The 21207-nt window shown below is 40.1% G+C and overlaps 1 protein-coding gene across 1 annotated transcript; it reads left to right on the forward strand.

Moving 5' to 3' along the window:
* Nucleotides 1-463: 463 nt before the first annotated feature.
* C2PH2orf78 (chromosome 2p C2orf78 homolog) lies at nt 464-2632 on the forward strand. The gene has a single exon (XM_069646298.1). The coding sequence runs from the start codon at nt 593-595 to the stop codon at nt 2630-2632; it is 2040 nt and encodes a 679-aa protein (XP_069502399.1). The 5' UTR covers nt 464-592.
* Nucleotides 2633-21207: the final 18575 nt, after the last annotated feature.

Here is a 21207-nt window from a genome sequence, read left to right on the forward strand (position 1 = left end):
AGTCCTTGCCACAAGCTGCTAGCAGTTCCCAATAGTTGGTGACACCAAGTAGCCAATGGAATAGGGACATTACAGTAACTATGACAAATAACTTATGATTTAGCACAATGGCTTTGCCAACAGAAAGAAACAGGCTAAGCACTCTACTTCAAGTATCACCCTGTTGCCTCATGTCTTCAGGCACAAAACATAAGATTTTCTGTGGACCACTGAGAATGACATAAGTACTTGTGGAAGTTATTGGTCTGTTGAGGCTAAGGCATAACTGTGAATGTGCTGTTAATTTGCTTATAGTAAGGGCGGTACATCAGATGGGGGGATCAGCATTGTGCTGGTACCACTATAAAGTTTGAGAGACTAATTAGCTTGCTTTTATACAACTGCCTTGAGACCGTGTTGAAACTCATTCGCTGTCTTGCATTCTGTTTCAGGTCTGCAGAACCCTGGAGGAATTGCACACAGTCAAAGGACACATTTCATTCAGCAATGCCCCAGCCTACTTGGGCACAAAAGGAGAAGTGATGTCTGTATCAACCCCTCCTCTTACCGAGATAACCGGGGACTCCTTGGAACAACTCCTTTAGACTTCCAAATGGCAGTGAGACCAGTCTGCCCATCTAGGGCTCAACCTCCGTCAACTGACCACAGGCAAAGGAAGGAGCATTCTTCTCTCCCTGGCCAAAAGCAAAGAGGAGAAGGAGTGAAGAAAGCACCGAAAGGCAAATCTTCTCAAGCAATGCCCATGTCTGAAAGCCTTCAGGAATCCCTGGAGACACCCTTGTTGCAAATCGAGATCCCTGATATTCAGCAAATACTGGCTTACACTGACCCCTTGCACAACCCAAACAGCGTCCTGTCGGAGAGAGGTCCGAACAAACCTCTTTTTACAGAAGGCTACAATTCCAGTAAAGAAAGGCGGAGCGGGGCAGTGCAAATTTTACAGGACACTTTTGTTTCAGAGGAATATCAACATCGGGGAGACCAGGCCAGGCCAATCTTCAAGAATTCATCTGCACCGAAAGTGTTGCATACAACACTGGAGAAAGACACCAGTGCCACAGACGTCACACCGTCAGGAAGTATTCTCTCTACTAAAGACCCGAAAGAGAAGAAAACTATGTGCACAGAACACAGAGACATTCTGGCTCATGCAATGCAGCCAGGAGAGAAAGTGGCAGGTCTAGGGCAGTCGAGCAGAAAGCGTACCTATTCGTCTGGAGCACATGAGATGAGTCATTTGGATGCAAATGATATTGCTAAAAAGAATTCAGAAGTCTTAGGTGTTCTAAAAGCAACTGATGTCCCTTTACCCTGTGTGTCAGAGGATCCCAAGATGAAGAAATCTAATGAGCCAAAGGTAGACAAGGAGTCTTTTAAAAAGGCAAAACTAATGGCTACCTCTTGTGACCAAGTGCCTACAAATCAACTTGAAAATAGGGTGTGTGCGATTAAACCTGCAGAGAATACGGACTCCAAAAATATTTCCGGAACTGGAGCCTCGCTGACTGATTCTAGACCAAAAGTCAGCAGCACTACCAAACGGAAAAAGAGTGATAGCAACAGGCAGCTAGCGAAGAAAACAAAAAGTCAGAGCGTTGTGTCTAGTATGGAGGAGTCAATTCCAACAAATCAATCCACTACCGTGGGGCATGAAATGAACAGCACCTCCGTTCTTCTTCTGAACAAACCAAAGGTAGATGAGAAACCCCAGAAAGATCGGAGTAAAAGGAAGAAAACATATAAAGAAAAAGAACAGGAGCCCTTAAAACTTCACCGGAGTCATCTAAGCTTACATATGTTTGAATCTGTACAGGTTTTCCATCGGCTGGGGAAAAAAGGCGAGAGCACTGGACTTTCCCATGCTCCTGGGTCTGTTACTGTCCCAATTTCTACAGAAGACAACCCAGACAGCACTGGAAATTTGACTGCAAAGGTTCAGGAGAAGCCATTGCTTGGTATCCAAAGAGGCACAATGATTCCAGAAAAGCCAAAATCGTTGGTTGATAACCCATTGACACCGCTCAGCACTTCCAACAACACAAGGCCAGGAGTGAGAATTCCCCCTGGAAAAGAAATGAGAAAGGAGACTGAAAACATACTCCCCGTAACAAACATGCTGGATTCCAAAGTGCTTGGAGAAAAACAAATCCTTTCTAAGGAGAGAAGCAGATCCTCCCCTGGCCAAGGTACTCCATATCTAAAAGATCCCTGGACCAGAGCAGAAAAGGTCCCGGCTCCTGCAAGCCATCATCCGCCTGCTTCTCTCAAGGGACCAATGCAATCTGCTCTGAACCAACAACTTGCTGCTCGACCTCCAGGCTGCAGTGATCCGGCCGCAGCCTTCCCTGGTCCAGGTCATGTGCCTGGAAGATTGGCATTGGCGCTCATGCCTGCATTGCCCCGTCCCACTGAAGAGCTTGAGATTTCGATTCCCATCTCTAAAGCACAGAGGCCCGAGCGAGAGGCCATGAAGAGGCGAGCCCGTTGGGAGAGGGAGCGTGCCTGCAGGTACACTTCAATGGGGAAGCTTCAGTTCTTTGTTCAGCGTGAGAAGGACCAGCTGATTGCCAAAAGCTGTGGTTATCGCAGGTATTTGCTGCACATTTCCAAGAACTATTTGGAGCCTGACTAACTTATCTCTTCAATTAAGCTATTTAAATATGTTTGTAAATATGTAAATATTCAATAAAGTTCAACACTATATTTTTACCTGGATGTTTTGCATTGTAAATTTGAGGGCAGGGCAAGGAAGAGAAAAACGGACTACATTTTGTCCAGGCTGTATCAAACAAAACGCATGTTAAGTGGCGTTGTATTGTTCTTTGCAGACCTCTGATTAAAATGGAAAGCCATGACAAGTAAATGAAATTCTAGGTATGCTACATGCCTCTGTGATCTGCTACCGACGTTGGTAAATTACTTTCCTAGGAAGGTGTGGGTAGAGATACAGAAAGGGGAATAAGGATGTATGGAAATGCCAGCTGTAGTAAAACAATTGAGCCATGTTATGTAACCAAATTAAATGTAATTAACTTGTACGATTTACAGCAGTTACAGAATCTGGCGCAAAGACTCTTTCTAGATTTTCGGTGCGAGGGGAAACATCCAGAGCTGTTGATATAGCCAGACTGTTGTAAAGAAAACTTTGTCACTGGCACGTTTTTCTTCATTGTTTACAAAACTAATATAAAATGTATTGCTGTGATTAATTATGATGCTTTTATTTGTATCAGCTTCTATCTTTTCTTATGGAATATTAGCGGCTAATGTTTTGCACATTTGCTCTGAAGACTGGTTTCATCATGCTAAAGTAAAGCCATTGAGACACAGGCCTTAAGGAAGCATGCCAAAACCCAGCTTAAAATGAAAATACTTTGGCCTTGAGAAAGCAAAAATGTGTGTAACAACATGTGGCTGCTAGCATTCTGAAAAAATATATAATAATGGACACAAATTAAAGCATCATAAATAAAACAGCAATAGATTACATAAATATTAATCCTTCATCATGAAAAAGGTATTCTTAAGTTTCGACCGCAGTGCTTTTTAGCATTGTAGGGGCCGATTTACAAGACTTTTTCCAGGAGCAAGTTTGACTTACTTGTGGAATAGTTGATAACTTTCTCATGAGTAAGTTACAACAAAAATTACCAAAGCACTTAGGAGTGAGTGACGAAAGGATTTTCAACTTTTCTCTTGACTTACTCCAAGGACATTTTCAGGAGTTGTATGCTTAGAGAAGAGTGTAAGGGTGTATAAGTAGGAGAATGCCACACAGGTGAAATGTTTTTGGCTATAGACTTTTATTAGTGAGAAAATAAGAGAAAACCCTATCTGACCCCAGTTCTGAGAGGGGTTTGCCTGCCACAACTAAATACTAAGGAATCTGTCAGGATGTCATTCTAAAGCAAAGAGTCCACTATCCTGCATCCAAAAACGTATTTCCAACCCTTACACTATAAACTCAAGTAAGGAGAAGGGGTGCTCTTCTTGGTCCAGAAGATGGCTCCCTTCTTCTGGACGACAGCCCAAAGTTCGTCTCTGGGTGATGCAAACAAAATGTTCTTCTCAAAGGATACAACTCAAAAGTTTGAAACGGTTCCTTGGGTTGGGATTCCAGCAAAGTACATATAACAAAGGTCCTGCATCTTCACAAAGGTCCACTCCCTCCCCTTGACATTTCTCAATGGTTTTCCCAATACCAGGACAAGTGTCTTTCTTCTCATGGATTTATCAGACTCTTTACAATGCCAGGAAAAGTACTCCCTCCTCTTGGCTCCTTTCACAGTCTTCATCAACACCAGGAGGTATGTCTCCCTTCCCCTGGCCTTTCTCAAGCACTTCACAGTGCCAAGAGAATTACTTCATTTTCCTAGCCTTTTCCATAATGTTCATCAACACCAGGGAATATGTCTCCATACCCCTGGTCACTCTCAAACTCTTCAGAGTGCCAAGAGAATGACTTAGTTCTCCTGGTCTGTTTCATAATGTTCATCAACACCTGGGGGTATATCTCCCTTGTCCTGGCCTCTCTCACAATGCTCACGGTGTTCACAGCCCACCTGGTTCACTACCCTGCCATGTACTGTGACTATTTATTAATTTATCTTTGTTTTTATTTATCAGGTACACAGCTCAATCATATGAACATTTCGCTGTATTATCCCCAATTATACCATAAATAAGTAACAATAATACAATTGATAACTGCCCAATCATAAAATGTAGAAGAGTACTTAGTCCAAAATAAGAGCCTTTAAAAGAACACTTGATTATAAAAAACAATTCAATTCATCCTCCAACATATTCATTCATTTAGATGCTAAAGGAATTAATCATCTAATCAATGTATGACAATCTCTTGTTGTTCTACTAAATTCAATCAAATTAAAAACTTTACTACTGCTATGGTTAATGGGGTAGAAGACCCACTAAATAAAATAAACCACATTTTTTCAGCTGTTAAAATTCAATACCTTCTAATAAATTTATCAAAATAGATGGCTCTCAATGCCGATATAGCTACGCATTCAATCAACAGGTGACGTATAGTTTCATGTGCTGTCTTACAAAATCGACATTCCTGCTCTAAATTGGGGGCCTTTTTCCGGGTTCCAAGAACGTCTCTAGTTGATAAGAGATTATCCATTCTTAAAAACATGGATCTGTAGGTAGTATTTGGCAATTTCCCCAAATATGTGGGCAAGGTGTTATTAGATTACATTTCTCCCTCGAAGTTCACAAAAACATTGTACTTTTTACATACAATCTGAGTTCTTTGCCAATTATAATTCCATAGTTTAATTTGGCTTTTGTTGGATTGGTTAGTAATAAATCGATCAAATTTCTGCCTCTTCTAAACTTTTCATATCCTCTATATATCCAACATTCGATCTTGGTAATTTTTTAATGCATGCTTCCATCTATAAAAGGGAGAGTTTGGAATCGCAATGAAAATCTTTCTAATTAATGTCAGTTTTTTACATTGTACTATAACCAATAGCGAAAGCAGTCCTAATTGAAACAAAATAATCAGCAGACGAAACCCCATTGGGGAGGATAACACTTTTTTCCAAAGAGTCCCCTGTAAATATTGCCAGTTTATTTATTTTTGATAAAATAAAGTATTGACTCCATAGGTCAAAATGGGAATACTTTTAGCTCATAGAACAATATAACTGGACATAATGAAAATCGACCAATTGCCTTTGATCTTAATTTTAATACGCTGGGCTGATTTTGCTTATGGTTATTTTGGGTGAATCCTAGATAGCAATACTCATTCACCAGTACAAGTGGAATATCCGGCAGACACCAATCAACTTTTTTCCTCTTTGATATATGTTGGGTATTTTGTGGATATTTGGGGCTTTGCGGTATTTTCTTACCGCCAAAATACCTTTAGCAATAATCACTCTCTGTATTCATATTGGGTCACACATGACAATAATACATTGCATTATTTCAGAATTCAGACCTATTTAGATGATGTGCGCAGTATTTTCTTGGTTGGTTGGTATAGTGGTTGGTTTATTTGTGGCCCCAATATTCAACATCCCTTGTTTTTTATCTAGATTGTTCTTGATCACTAGAGAGACCTCAGGCCTACATTTTAGGGATACCACATTTTCAGTGTTAGTGTTGTGTGCCACCATGGGCTATTGTGGTATTTTTGTGGTAATTTCCACTACCTTATATACGGTAGGGAACTATGTCCAGAGAGTCTCTCTTCCCGTTGGCTCATGTACCTCCAACAGGCTATGCTACAAACAGTCACTCACAACTGTCCATACTGAATATAATCATGCACACATCTGTTTTAAAATGACAATTGCACTGTTTAAAAATCTACCCACGTTTAAACCTTTCCCCATGCAAAATGAAAGAGAGAAATAATACACACTAGCTATCTGTTTTCAAATATTTTTGTATTATAGAACACAGTTTAACTTTTTTTACAGAAATAAATGAAATGGTACAACATTATTTGTGATAAAATGAACAGAGAGCTGTGAGAATATATTCAATTGGTAACATTAAATATGCTGATAAGGGACTGTGACTCCCTCGAATACACTGTCTGAACAGTTTCGCACACTTTCGCACAGCTCCCACTCGCTTCTGTAATTACCTTATCTGTTCAGCATGAGTTTTCTCCGGCTATTCTCTTTCTGGATTTGGCTCCCTTGAAGATTAACCCCAGTGAAAACAAGCATCTGCCGTTCTCAAACCGGGGTTATTGCCTGGAACTCTCAGCTTTTGCAGCAGGAATGCCTCAGCCAGGAAACAGGTCCTTCTCCCAGCTCTGCAAGATCTCGATTGTCCTCCCCCTCCCCTCAAGCTTCTCCAGCAAAGTTCTAATCACAGCCTCTAGCATGATACTTGCTATGACGCTGCTCCAATCAGAATCAATCATGTCATCTCCTCCCTCACTACACAATGGCTCACTTCTACAGTAAAAATTGTAACAAACTGATTTCCTGTTCCTTCGAGCTCTTTGCTTCCTGTAGTTATGTGGACAGAGCAGCAGAGAAAAAAAAATGAATGTGCGTTTAAAAGTTCACTTTCAAAGTAGGCCTAATTCTGCAGTGGAGACACATTTTTATTAGTGGGTTATGTTAAATGAAGTTTTATTAGTCAGGTTAGTTATTAATAAGGTTAGTTGTTAATTTTCAAATGTGTCTCTTGCAACATAGGCATTTCAGGTGAAAAATAGTGTGCATTTTGAATGTGCACATGTGTGCTTTTAACTGTAAAAATAGATTTGCATCTTATATGTAAAAATCGATTTTGACTGAATAGCCTGTCTTTACTTATATGTCCATGTTACTCTGGCAACACATATAGCAATGCACCACACCCATGTGGTGGTGCTGCATCAAAAAAAAAATGCTACCTGTGCAGTAGTGCTGTACTCTGTGCTGTAACATGCCAAATATCCTTACATACCCTCCTTTTGTTTTTAGAACTTGGCTACGATCCAAGCCAATTCCTAAAAACAACTTGTTCTTTTTTTTCTTTTAAAATGCATGTGTATTGGGATATCTTTCTCTTCCTGACGTAGCTACTAAAATCAGTAACATTTTCATTTTTACTGATAGCACAATCAATCATCCACCCATGATTAGCACCAGGACAGCCAAACCCACTATTGAGCGTTCCCCCCAGGTTCCCCAATTAAATCTTTCCACTTCTATTATCCCCAGATTACTAATTGTAATATTGTTTTTTCTCAAATTCATTTTTATAACATGTCTTTCTTTGTGATTCAATAAATATTCCACATCCGGATCTATTGGAAAAGTATCCCTTTGAAAAAAATCGATATTTTCCACTTGGCTTTCCCAAACATCATTTGTTACATGAAACAATGTTAACCCCCCAATTGGCACAATTGTATCCTTTGGAACCTGTAAATAAAAAACATTATATTTCACCTGTTTAACCACGTATGTTCCATGGTTTAAATGTACTACCGTCATGTTCTTTAAACAGGTGCTGACCAACCATTTACCTCTGACCATCTTAGCCTGTGCCAGTTCTTCACTCCCCATATTGCTAATAATCACTTCACATCCTTCTGATATACTTGGGTCAGATTTCAAACCACAAATAGCATCTGTGGCATCAGGAACAAACGGTTTACCTGGACACATATAATTTTGTTCTTTAAATTTGACACATGTTTCCAGGTTTGGTATTAAATAAACTTCAGGTTCCCATGACTGAAATGCCACCACTTCTGTAGTCTTAATCTTAATAAATTTGTCCTCTTGCCAAAATCCCACGTTGTGTACCCACTTCGTTTGATAAATAAGTTCAGGGGCTACATATGGGATGCATAGCAAAAATCCGATCTCTAGTCTTTCCAAGTCCACGTATAACGGCATTGCATTACCCATTTCAAATGCAGTTTTTACCTGTATTATATCAATTTCCCTCCTGGTCAATCTTTCTATCATTTGACGAATAATATCCTCCGAAACAAAATACAAGGGGATATGTCCTTGAATCAATTGTGAAACTGCAGTTTGAACTTCTCTCATATAATTCGTTAATAGTCTATCAACAGGACTCATTATGTTCAATATTTCATTTAAAGTTCTGTCATGCTTAAGCATTATTTTAGTCGCCCGTTGCATCACATCTGCTTGTTCATTTAGAATGATTGCAGTTTCATTTATGAATCTTACTTGTTCATCCAGTCCCCCTCTAATCCCATCTAATGTTTTTTGTATTATTTCTAGGTCAATACTCAGTTGTTGCGCTTTAGTACTCAGTGTTCCTACCGAAATAGAATTGGCTATTGATATTGTGGTACCTATGATGGCTCCAACTATAGACATTACCAATGATATCGCGAGCATCACCGCACCTCTCTTTCCTCTCCTCTTCTTAATGTCTGCTGAATTCACAAATGTTTTCTCCAACTGCATTAATATATCTCTTATTGACTGCTTAGTGTCCTCTTTTCTTATTTCCAGCCACTCTTTAGTCTGTTCAACCTTAATTCCGGTATTGTTCAAATGTTTTTCAATCAAAATCTCAGGATTCAATGGTATGTAGATATTTTGGAAAATCATCCTTCTATCACTCATGATGAATCCTGGTGCCTCTTCCACCGCGATACCAGATGCTGGTCCAGGTTCAATGACAACCTGTGCTTCTGAATTCTTGAAGATCCCTCCAAATATCATCATCATTAACCATATCATCGGTATCATCTTCAATGCTGATCGCTTTGCAGCCTTGGTCTTCACCCCTCTTTGGGGCTTTCCTGGAATCCGTCCACGTGGGCTCCAGGACTCCATCGTCTCCCGTGGCCTCTGATCCCGGAACCTTCGACCAAATAATGTTAATTTTCTAAATCAAATAGAAAAGAAACAAATTAAGTACATAGCACAATACTAACTTCACCCTTTTGCCAAAAATAAAACATGCTTGGTAAAAACATTTCGTTTTTTTTTTTTTTTTTTTCTTCTGAAATTAAACACAAGTTAAAAAGAAAACAAGCATATATAAAACAGCATTTAATATTTAATACATTTTCTCTCTGCACACCAACCATGAGCTTCCATTATATATATTTATTTATTTACTTATTTTATATTATATATTTTTACATATATTACAGTGTTTGTGTGCCATTATAACAATCAACTTTTTAACTTCTCTGTCACTGCCTCCTGATTGTACCCATTTATTTTCTCTTTTTGTGTTCAAGGGACTTTATGTTGTATTGTGTGCATCAGTGGGTAGTAGCCCCAGGGCTTTCTGTTTCTATATGCTCAAGCCGCCTGATCTCGTGTCTGGGATGGCATGGTTTGGTCTGATTTACATGGACAAACTGCTCTATCACCGTTTCACCTTCATTTTTCAAAATTTTATAAACCACAGGAGAGACCTTATCTATAATTATCTATAATTCGAAATGGCCCCTGCCAGGCTGCTAGAAATTTAGAATTTTTCTGTTTACTTTTTCCAAAATGAAACTTGTACACCTGATCCCCTACACTGTATTCCTTTACTGATGTCTTTTTATCATAATAAGACTTTGCACTGTCAGCAGCTCTGTTATGCATGTTGCAAATGCCTCCTCAGTTCATCAATATATTCATGAACTGTGGATGCACTCACAAGTGTTTGCTCATGTGTTCTGTATAGTAGGTGTTGTGGTAACACCATTTTCCTACCTGTCAAGACCTCATGGGGGCTAACACCTGTTGCTTTGGCAGGAGTTGATCTGATTGCCATCAAAACCAACGGTAAACGTAAATCCCAGCTGGAACCTGCTTCTGCCACGAATTTCTTTAAAATATCCACAACAGACCTATTGCTTCGTTCAATTCCATCTGAAGAGGCCGCCCGATATGCAATATGTAGTTTTCTTTTCACACCCATTATTTACCATACCTTACTCATTAGAGTACTTGTGAAATGACTTCCTCTGTCTGACTCAATTCTTTGTGGCAACCCAAACCTTGAGAACACATGGTTCACCAGCAATGTGGCTGCTGTTTGCGCACTACAATCTGGTGCAGGAATGCATTCAATCCACTTTGACATCAAACATACCACACTTAAAATATAACGGTTTCCTCTGCTCGACCTTTTTAAAGGCCCTACATAGTCTATTTGCAAATCTGACCATGGAAGAGTTAGGCCTCTTTTCATTAATGGGGCTCTATGCATTGGTGAAGCAGGTTTAAATTGGGCGCATACTAGACATCCTCTAGTATATAATTCCACATCTTGGGACATATGTGGCCAGTAAGCATAATCTTTTAGTATTTCTAATGTTTTTTGTGAACCTCTATGGCCTGCAGTTATGGCATCATGTGCATGGTGTAGCATTAGCCCTCTGAATGAAAGGGGTACCACCCACTGTATTTGTCCTGTTATGGACTCTCTAATCATGAGTCCATCCTGTAATCTAATTCGTGTTTTGTTCTTTAATAGCACCCTCAACTCTTCTTTTCCCATACAATAATTTTCTGTTAAAGGATTTTGTTCAGGATCTATCAAATGATTATAATAGATTCCCAAAATTCGATCATTCTTTTGTGCCTCAATCAAATCTTGGTCTGGCGTGTCATGACTCCACTGTACCACTGGTTGATATACCTCCTTTGGTGCTTTAGAACGTGTTACTGCATCAATTTGTATTTCACCCGTTAAATAATCAATAGGTAGCAATTCTCCCATCACAGCCCCAATCTTAGCCAGGTGGTCTGCCTTATCATTTCCCTCCTTATCCTCTCCTGGTGTTTTTAAATGCCCACAAATTTTTCTCCAGTATATTGTTAAATTATTCTCTGACACCAATTTGTCTATGGCTTGTATCATTTTTCCATGTTTAAGTGGCTTTTTGTTGTATGTAACCATGCCTCTTGCTTTCCAACCATGCAAATACTCCACAAAGCTATTCCGTGCATAGTCAGAATCAGTCACCAGGACAATTTCACTGAACATTTTATCAACTGCAGTAGCAATTGCTTTATAAATGGCTGCCAATTCCGCCACCTGACTGCTCCTAGCTCCAATCCTCATCCCTATACTGGGGACGCCTTCACATTTCAACCAGACATTTCCTATTCCTGCCACTAATTGTTTATTACTGTCATTTTCAATGTGAAAAGCACAACCATCCACATATACAGTTGGCAAATCCTTGCATGTTTTTTCATCAAAAGCTTTGTGTGGTGATTGTTCAAATTCCTGCAAACTAGTTTCCACTTCCATTTCATTTGGTATTTGTTCAGCTGAGCAGTCATGTAAGTCAGCTAACCCTTGAGCAATTGGGTTCTTTTTATTTTGTCCATATCTCACTTCTACAGGAAAACCTTGTAATGCCAGCGTCCATGAAGTGATTCTGGACTGCGCTAGATTACCTGATCTAATTCTTTTACTCTCTAAAAATTGCAAAGGTTGATTATTTTTTTCAATAATCACCTTTTCTCCCTGAACAATGGGGCGGAAATGTTGTAGCGCTCACAAAGTGGTTAATAGGGCCTTTTCACATTCATTAAATTTCATTTCAACTTGGGAAAATGCCTTACTTGCATAGGCAATGGTTTTGTGATTCAAATCGTGTTTTTGTGATAACACTGCTGACATACAATGTTCAGAAAAACCTATTTCTATAAAGAAATCCCTGTCCTTTATGGGGTATGCTAAACATGGTGCCTTTACAAGACATTCCTTTAATTTAGCCACTGCATCAGACTGCTCTTTTTCCCATTTCCAGGGAGTATTCAGTTTAAGCAGTTTAGTCAATGGTTGAGTGATTTCTGCATAATTTTCAATGAACTTTCTGTTATAGCCTGTCATCCCTAATAAACTTTTTACTCCTTTCACATTTTTAGGATCTTTTAATCTTTGTATGGCCTCTATTTTCTTCTTTTGTGGATTTAGCCCATGTTCAGGCACTTCATGCCCTAGAAAGTTCACTTTTTTCTTGCACCATTGTGCTTTTTGCAAAGATACTTTGGCGCCTGCTTTCTGCAATTGGCCAAGCACATGTCTTATTTCATCAAAATGGCTTTTCAGGCTTTCATTTTTTATCAGGACATTGTCCACGTAAACTATTGTTCCTCTTTCCGCTGCATCCGGCATGGCCTTTCTCAAAAATATGCCAAATTCACTCCCACTATTGATGTACCCGAACGGAGCTCTAAGCCAGGCGTATTGAGTCCTGTCAAATGTAAAGGAAAATAAATGTTGTATCTCCTCTGCCAATGGCACGCACCAATATCCAGAGGTGAGATCTAATGTGGTAAATACTTTTGAACCATGTACCTGAGCTAGGCCCTGATCAATGAATGGCAGTGGCCATCTAGATACTGGTACTCTTTTATTTAACTCTCTCAAGTCTGCACATAGCCGCCATTGACCATTTGGCTTTAACATACCTAAAATAGGTGTATTGGATGTGCTATGAATGGGCCTGATAATTCCCCGCGATTCCAAATTTTTAATAATCTCTGCCAATGATTCTAAACATGCCAGCGGTAGTCTATACTGCGTACAAACACTGGACCTCTGTTACACCCTTCGGGTAGTGTGGCCACATGTAAATCAGTTAAACCACAATCATAAGCATCTTTTGCAAATACATCCTTAAACTCCATAAATATCTCCCTCAGATTGTCTCTATCCTCATTGCTTTCACACGCATCCGCTAAGGAGATCTGCTCTTCTACCATTTTGGAAAATTCTGGAAAATCTTCTGGTAAGGGAATCTCGGCGCTTTCCTCTAACTGTGTGGCTGTGTCTTTTTGTAAAGCTGCCACTTTTAAATATTTTGGCATATCAGCTTCCACTTCAATGGGCTGATTTTCTGCTTCATTTTCATTTAAATTAAATATTATGCAATCCTATTGATGGCAGCACACTGTCTCATTTGAATCATAAAGATACACAGAATTAATTTTAAATATTCCTTTGGGCGGAGAGTCCAGGTGTTCTGGCAACTCACCCTTGGCATCTACATACTTTTCAGGGATATTTCCAATCACCATGTTATTTAAATCTGCCTTATAATGTGATTTTTGTATGGCCATTCCTAATGGGGAGTTTTCCTCTGAATGAATATCCTGACAACCTTTATTATTTACCATAATTTTTACAGATCCATCACCAATATACCAATGGAATGTATTCATAATACAGGCCTTGCTGTTTTATGGATTCATTCAGGCATACAAATGCATCAGAGCCTTCCATCTGCTGTCCATTTTTGCATTTCAGTATTATTGCAAACTGTTTTGTAAATGCAGGAATAATAGTATCTTTCCTCATTTGTAATTCGATTGCATAAGGAACCAGTTGTGCACAATGATAAGCCCTTCTTTTGTCTTCAAATTCAGGTGCCGGACCACCTAGGCGTGACCATATTTTTTGATTAAGGAAATCTAACACCATACACATTCTGTGCATGATGTCATTGCCCATGTAAAATTCATTTTGTGCTCCACTCACTATCCATACATTATGGTAAATTGTTTTCTGCCCAATGCTAATTTTAAGCATGCATCTGCCTGCAATTCGGTTTTCAAAGTCTGGACTGTCCAACTCAGAAACATATTGGTTTTTAATCCTAAATTTCGGCATTTCTTCCCTCTCCATTATTTTTTGCAACAATTTCTCATTAATGAAACTCCTTTCATGTCCAAGATCTAAAGTGGCTTTTATTGTTTTAAAATAGTCATTTATACCAACATGAACCCATGGTTGCTCATCTTCCATGTGTATTTCTGCCAGAGTGGTAATGTGTTTTTCTGAATCTATTTTAGGAGCAATATTCTGTTTGCATGTTTTATCTTTTAAATAAAAACGTAATGTGTGCTCATCTATGGCAGTCTGCCAATTTTTCCTTGGGTCCAAGCATATTTGTACAGGTAGTTTTTCATTGTCGCTCTGCATTTTGTCTTGACACATTAATATAACAGTGACACTAGGTATGCAACTATTCTGGAGATATACCTCCACAGCATCATTTGTTTTGGCAACGGTGTGACATTCATTTATGTTGCTGTTTTGTGATTTTAGTTTCTTAGGCCTCAATGGTTTTTTGGTTAAGGACCACAGCACTCCATTCACCCCATCTATGAGAGGAGACAATCTTTTCAGACAATCTGTCCCCATCAGAAATGGAATTTCACAAATAGATGTGATCAATACCTCTTGTTTCATTCTGTGCTTTCCTATTTTTATGTCAACCTCAGTTACACCTATGATGGGCACCTCCTCCCCATTAAAGTTATGCACTGGACCTTGATTTTCCTTCACTGTGATCTGACTCTGTGGGGGTCTCCCTTCATTGATACTCTTTACCAGCTCCTTGGACATAATTGTGGCTTGTGCGCCAGTGTCAATCATAGCAAAGGTGTGGCATTTTTCTTCTACAGTGATGGGTGCATAATATCTGTCCTCAACTTCCTCTAATACACATAAGTGTGAATTCTTACTGATTTCAGGGCTCACCTTTCTCAGGCCTTTTTCACTTTTGGCTAAGCACATTGGTAAATGGAAAGACATTTTTCCTCCTTTTTACCCATTTCTGCGCGAGAGACTTTATTCATTTCTCCATGATCAGAGGTTTTTTGGAGTGTGGCCACTGTTCGCCCATCCATCTGGGTAACATCAGAGACCACACTACAACCTTCCAACTGAACATGTGTAACAACATCATTCAGCAATTTGTCATTTTTTAATTCTGTGCATTTGTGATCATTTAGTGTGATACCAGCCCTTTCAGCCTCTTCAAAAATATGTGGCTCAAAGAATTCTTCAGGTGATTGACTTGTGCCCTTCTTTTGAGTATTTCCTTTTTCTGCCTGTGTTTGGTCATTGTTTTGCTTGCCCAGGGAAGGAGCTATAGCATCCCCACTTACTCCCTGTTCACTGGTATTCCCCATGCATGAGTCATTTTTCTTAAATCTGTCCCTTTGTTCTTCTGGAATTCCTAATGTTCCTTTTTCATTTGTGCAAATCTTTACTGTTTTATTTAGCTCTAGGTTAAACCGTACCTCTTTTTTAGAAGTATTTGCACTTTCTGTCACAAGTTCATTTACTGGCACTTTCATTTTTAATTCATTAGGCATCTCAGAGTCGTTATGCAAAATTATATCAGAGCAATCTGTCATTTTGGCACTGCAGTTATCATGAGTACTTAGTCACTTTTCGGAAGCCCCCCGGTCATTGCTATGGCCATCAGCCCCCTCTTCGGAAGGTGTTTTTGCGCTGTATAGCGCTTTCCTATTTGCTCAGCTAACATATTCACTTGGGCCTCAAGGCACTGGAACCTTTCCATCTCTCTAGAATCCTCTTTCTGTGGCCTAGGTCGATATTTGTTGTTTTCCCCCTGATTGGATCTATTCTGATACCTCTCAGGTGATTGATGTCGGTTGGGATGGTTTCTGAACTCTTGATTAATTTGTGGAGGGGAGCGGGTTGCACCCATCCTTTGATTATAGTCCCCTGGTGGGGAATCATTGTACTGTCGTGGATTGTAGTTCACGTTTTGCCTCATGTCCTGTCTCTCAGATTGTGGGTACTGGCCCCTATGTTGATTTCCATTAAAAGTAAATCGATCCACATATCAGGGTCTATCCTGATTACCATATATCATGGTGTTGGGATCAAATCTGCTCTGTGTCCCCAATGACTGGTAGGGACCATCATTTCTTTGATCTTGATTTTGTCTCTGGTTATTGTTCATACCTGCCATATCAGGCCGATATCCTACCCGGGGTCTGTCCCCTAAATACCTAGGGCTGATGTAGCTCTCCCTATTACTAGGATCATGTGATCGGAACATTGGTACAGGAAATGGCGATCTTTGTTGATTACCCCTTTGTTCAGGTGTCACATTATTTTTACCTTGGCTTTGAGCAGACTCAAGGGACATTTTGGCTGACCTGATTTCCATTACTGTGGCTGAGGGTTCTTTAGATTTAGGTCTAGTATCTTTCATTTTATCACTTTCTCTACCCTGACAATAGAGTACCTCATATAGTTTTGTGCTTTGATGTACAATCCATTCAAGGGACTTGTCACGGTCAAATTCACGGACCAATTGGGATATGATGTCTTTCTGTAGCCCATAGAAGTATGCAGTTTTAAACTCATTGGAATTTGGGTCAAAAGATACATCAAAGCGAGAAAATGCTCTTTTTAAGTCTTGTAAAAATTGGCGAGGGGATGTATTAGGTCCAGCAGTGATTGTGTAAGCGACTTTCTTTGCCTCCTGCAATGACTGAAAAGGAGAAAAATGACGCCTAATTTCTTTTTCAAACTCCACCCAGGTCATATTCTGCTGTTCATTTAATCCCCTTATGATGCTGGCCGTCGGGGCATCTAAAGTTAAATGAAAATATTGTCTGTACTGTTCCTTAGGTATCTGGAGTGCTTTAAAAATGTCATGCACCGCTTCTAAGTGATCCTCAATGCAGCATTCACCTCCCTTTTTAAATGGTTTGATCAGGGCTTTAATGGATTTCATTATTTTTATGGGGCTACTTTTTGCAATGCATGGAATTGCACTACTTTGTGATTCAATCCTGGTTTCAGGTGTATGGGATTGGTGGCTGCCCCCAATGGGAGTATCAAATCCCCCAAGGGCGCTGCAACCAAGTTCAGTCACCGGCCCAGTCACTGGAGCACTAGCTCTTTGGGCAGAACTAGAATTCACCTGCACTCCATTGAATGAGGTACCCTGCCGCCTCTCCTGGGACCTGGGAATGCACATTTGCTGTTTTAAGTCCTTACACTTTTTAAGGAGTCTGTTTGCTTCATTTTGCAAATAATTGTTTTCATCACTCATCTTATTAATCACCTCCTGCATGTCGCACGTTTGCATTTGGCATTCATTGAACTCTTTATTTCTCTTGTCTCTTTCTTGAGTCATTTTAATCATTTCTTGTTCTGCACTCTGGAGATCACATTCTTTTTCACAATGTTCTTTTTGTAAAATCTGCATTTCTAAAACAACCTCATCTTTATCCTGTCTAATGCGGTCCACTAAGGCTTTTAAGTGTACCAATTCTTGCTCACTATCCTCAAATTGTTTCTTGCTTTTGGATAACTGAGCATCAAAGTCTCTGCATTTTAATTGCATGTCTTTTTGGCATACATCCAATTCTGCTCTTAACATTTCCTGATTTTTACTTGCCCCATCTAATTCAGTCTTTAACCTGTTAATTAGCTGGGTATCATTTTCCTGCATTCGCAGGGACTTATTCAAAATAAACCATATTTTGCCGCATAGCCGTATTAAACAGTCTTTCTCTGCGCTTTTATCGGCTGCATTCAATAATCTTGTAAGGCAGACCTGAATTATGCTGCCTTCTGCAAAAATATTGTCTAGTTTTTCTTTCTGCACCTCACCCTGAATGCGGTCACGCCATTCTAAGGTGCTGTTCGACGACCACCTCCCATGTGCAAACAACTTTGCCTCTAAATATTGCACTAGGTCTGAAAATGTGGTTTCCCTTTGTGACATTCTGAAATTTGTTTTTAGAGGCACACTGCTATTATAAAATGGGTTCCCTTTAATGTGCAAATGGCAGTGTGAGACACGCTTGCCACGCCCAGTAGGTACTCTATGATCACTTTCCCGGCCTGCAACGCACCATAAATATGTTGGGTATTTTGTGGATATTTGGGGCTTTGCGGTATTTTCTTACCGCCAAAATACCTTTAGCAATAATCACGCTCTGTATTCATATTGGGTCACACATGACAATAATACATTGCATTATTTCAGAATTCAGACCTATTTAGATGATGTGCACTGTATTTTCTTGGTTGGTTGGTATAGTGGTTGGTTTATTTGTGGCCCCAATATCCAACATCCCTTGTTTTTTATCTAGATTGTTCTTGATCACTAGAGAGACCTCAGGCCTACATTTTAGGGATACCACATTTTCAGTGTTAGTGTTGTGTGCCACCATGGGCTATTGTGGTATTTTTGTGGTAATTTCCACTACCTTATATACGGTAGGGAACTATGTCCAGAGAGTCTCTCTTCCCGTTGGCTCATGTACCTCCAACAGGCTATGCTACAAACAGTCACTCACAAGTGTCCATACTGAATAGAATCATGCACACATCTGTTTTAAAATGACAATTGCACTGTTTAAAAATCGACCAATTGCCTTTGATCTTAATTTTAATACGCTGGGCTGATTTTGCTTATGGTTATTTTGGGTGAATCCTAGATAGCAATACTCATTCACCAGTACAAGTGGAATATCCGGCAGACACCAATCAACTTTTTTCCTCCCTACTTGTGGAAATATCCCCATCACATTAGACTTTGAAATCTTCAGCCCATTTTTTCCCACATATTTTTCTAGGACAACCAGTTGTATTTGCAGGGTGATCTAGGTGTCATCTAGTTTGACAAGGTCATCGGCATACAGTAACCACCTTGCAGCCTTGTTTTAAGCCTCGCTGTGTAGAAATAATCAAAGATAATTCTCTTTTAACACTCAAGCGAACTTTAATGGATGTCTACCAAATTAATAATTCCACCAAGTAAGGTAGGCATCCCCACCCAGGTAAGTTTGTCTACAGTACTCCCCTATCAATTCTATCAAATGCTAATTTAAAATCTATAAAAAACAAATATAATTGATTTTATTTTAGAAATCGCTCATGCCTTAAAAAATGACAAGATAAAGCCATTCAGCAGCATCCAGATACCTTTGGCTAAACCAAATTGGTTTAGGTGAGAGATTTCCACCAACTTTGATCAATCTGTAAATTTTGACAATAACAGACTCACAAATATTTTTCCTGGTGAGTCTAATAACAAAATTGGTCGATAATTGCCCAGAGCTGTCCGATCTCCTTTCTTGAAGATCGGAATAATTATGTCTGTCTTCCAAGATGGAGGGATCTGTCTTGTTCTTAAGATTGCCTGAAAATTGACATTTAAATATCTGCCCATACCTCGGGATATTCCTTCATCATCCAGTTAAAAATCCTGTCTGGGCCAGGAGCTCTTGATGCACTACTTCAAGTGATTAGGTATAAAACATCATCTCTATCGAAACTTAACGTCCCTTCACATACATGAGAATCGTTTTTATAAAAATAATAGTTTTTTATAAAAATCTGCATATTTATCATCTCGAAATATTTGGGAGAAGTGCCTCACCTATAGATCATTCCAGACTAGGTTCGACTGAAGGGCCATCCCGGGGGTATCTCCTTGCTTAAGCAACCTCCATATTTCATTCATTTTACTAGTGGATGTTGCTGCAAACATATTTTCAGCATCTCTTTGATGCATTATCCCTCTATATCCTCTTAACCAATTTTCACATTTTTGCTTTAACTTCTTAATTGTTTTAAGACGACAAGATAATGACATTTCCATATGATTTTTAATCTTACATCTCAGAGCTCGCTTTTTCTCCTTAATCACCTGGTCATAAATATGTTAATGTTAGAATCTAGGTTTAGAGGATATGGGTTTAAGCATAGAAAAGGCTTGAATAACCTCAGTGTAGGTCCCATGTCCCCCTATAGCAGATTTATTAAACGCCTCATCTAGGTCTGTATGAAATCCTTCTAATCAGGGCTGATTCCATTTGAGCCGGTTTAAACCCTGACTGACTTTCATACTGTGACTGTAACAATGATTTTGGAGGAAGCTGGTTAGTGGATTTGGTCCCAGACCCTTCTTAGCTCTTCTTGCTTCTCAATAATTATACCCGGTTCACTACCCTGCCAGGTATTCTTTTTGTCAGGTCCCAGACCCCCTTGTATTGGTTTCTTTCTCTCAAGTCCCAGACCCCTTTGGTATTGGTTTCTTTCTCTCTCCCATGGTCTAGGCAGCCATGGTCTCCCAGTCCGCCAGGGAGTGCCACAAAGAAGATGGCTCTTGATGCCACTCCTTTTTGGTGGCTGGTCCCATACCCATTTTTCACTACAATTTGACACTCTCCCCCAGGCAGCCTCCTCCAGACTAGACACCACCACCCAGGCTCCCTCAACTGTGACACCCCCCCAGGCAAGCCCCCTCAGGGTTCCCAGCAAGCCTCCCAGTCTCCTAACACTCCTCTGGTTGCTCACCAGTCAACCTCGGTTGCTTCTTGGTCTCAAGCCCCCGTTCAGGTACCTCCTTCTCCCTCCAAGCTTTGCAGAGCCTCCACCGCAGCTTCCTGCTTTTGGGCTGCGTGTTCTAGGCGGTCCGTGTGCTCCAGTTCTCTAGACCAGCTGCCGATTCCTCCTCCTGCTTCCAGGCATAGCCTGACCCCGGCGGACCTCTAGGGGACGTCTCTGTTGATGGGCAAGCGTCCAGTCCTTGACTGCTTCGTTCAGCTTCTGACCACGGACTTTGCAACTCCCGGTTCCACCACGGAGGATCTCTCGCTGTGTTTGAATTTCCCTCTTCTATTTTAGTTGTGCCTTGGCCAATAGGAAGTCTGTAAAAACTAGACAGCGTGAAGCTATGTGATCACTGTGTTGCCGTAATTCCACTGATGAAAATGTCGACTGCAATTACAGCGCGGCGCAGTGATCAGATAGATCACCTCTGCCCACCTACACCTGTCCTGGCCCGCAAACCCCCATGCCCCCCACTTACCTTTACTGTAGCGTACTCCTGTGTGCGCCACTGACATCCTTGTACCCCTGAGGTGTCAGCGCCTCCCACTTATGTTAGGCGCTGGTGACGATACAGGGTCCTTTTAA

This window comes from Ambystoma mexicanum, chromosome 2p, assembly GCF_040938575.1.
Source record: "Ambystoma mexicanum isolate Mex_15411 chromosome 2p, UKY_AmexF1_1, whole genome shotgun sequence".
Classification (NCBI taxonomy): Eukaryota; Metazoa; Chordata; class Amphibia; order Caudata; family Ambystomatidae; genus Ambystoma; species Ambystoma mexicanum.

Bases quoted from the DNA above. Each gene is read 5' to 3' on its own strand.
- C2PH2orf78 (XM_069646298.1), top strand. From the start codon at position 593: ATGGCAGTGAGACCAGTCTGCCCATCTAGGGCTCAACCTCCGTCAACT.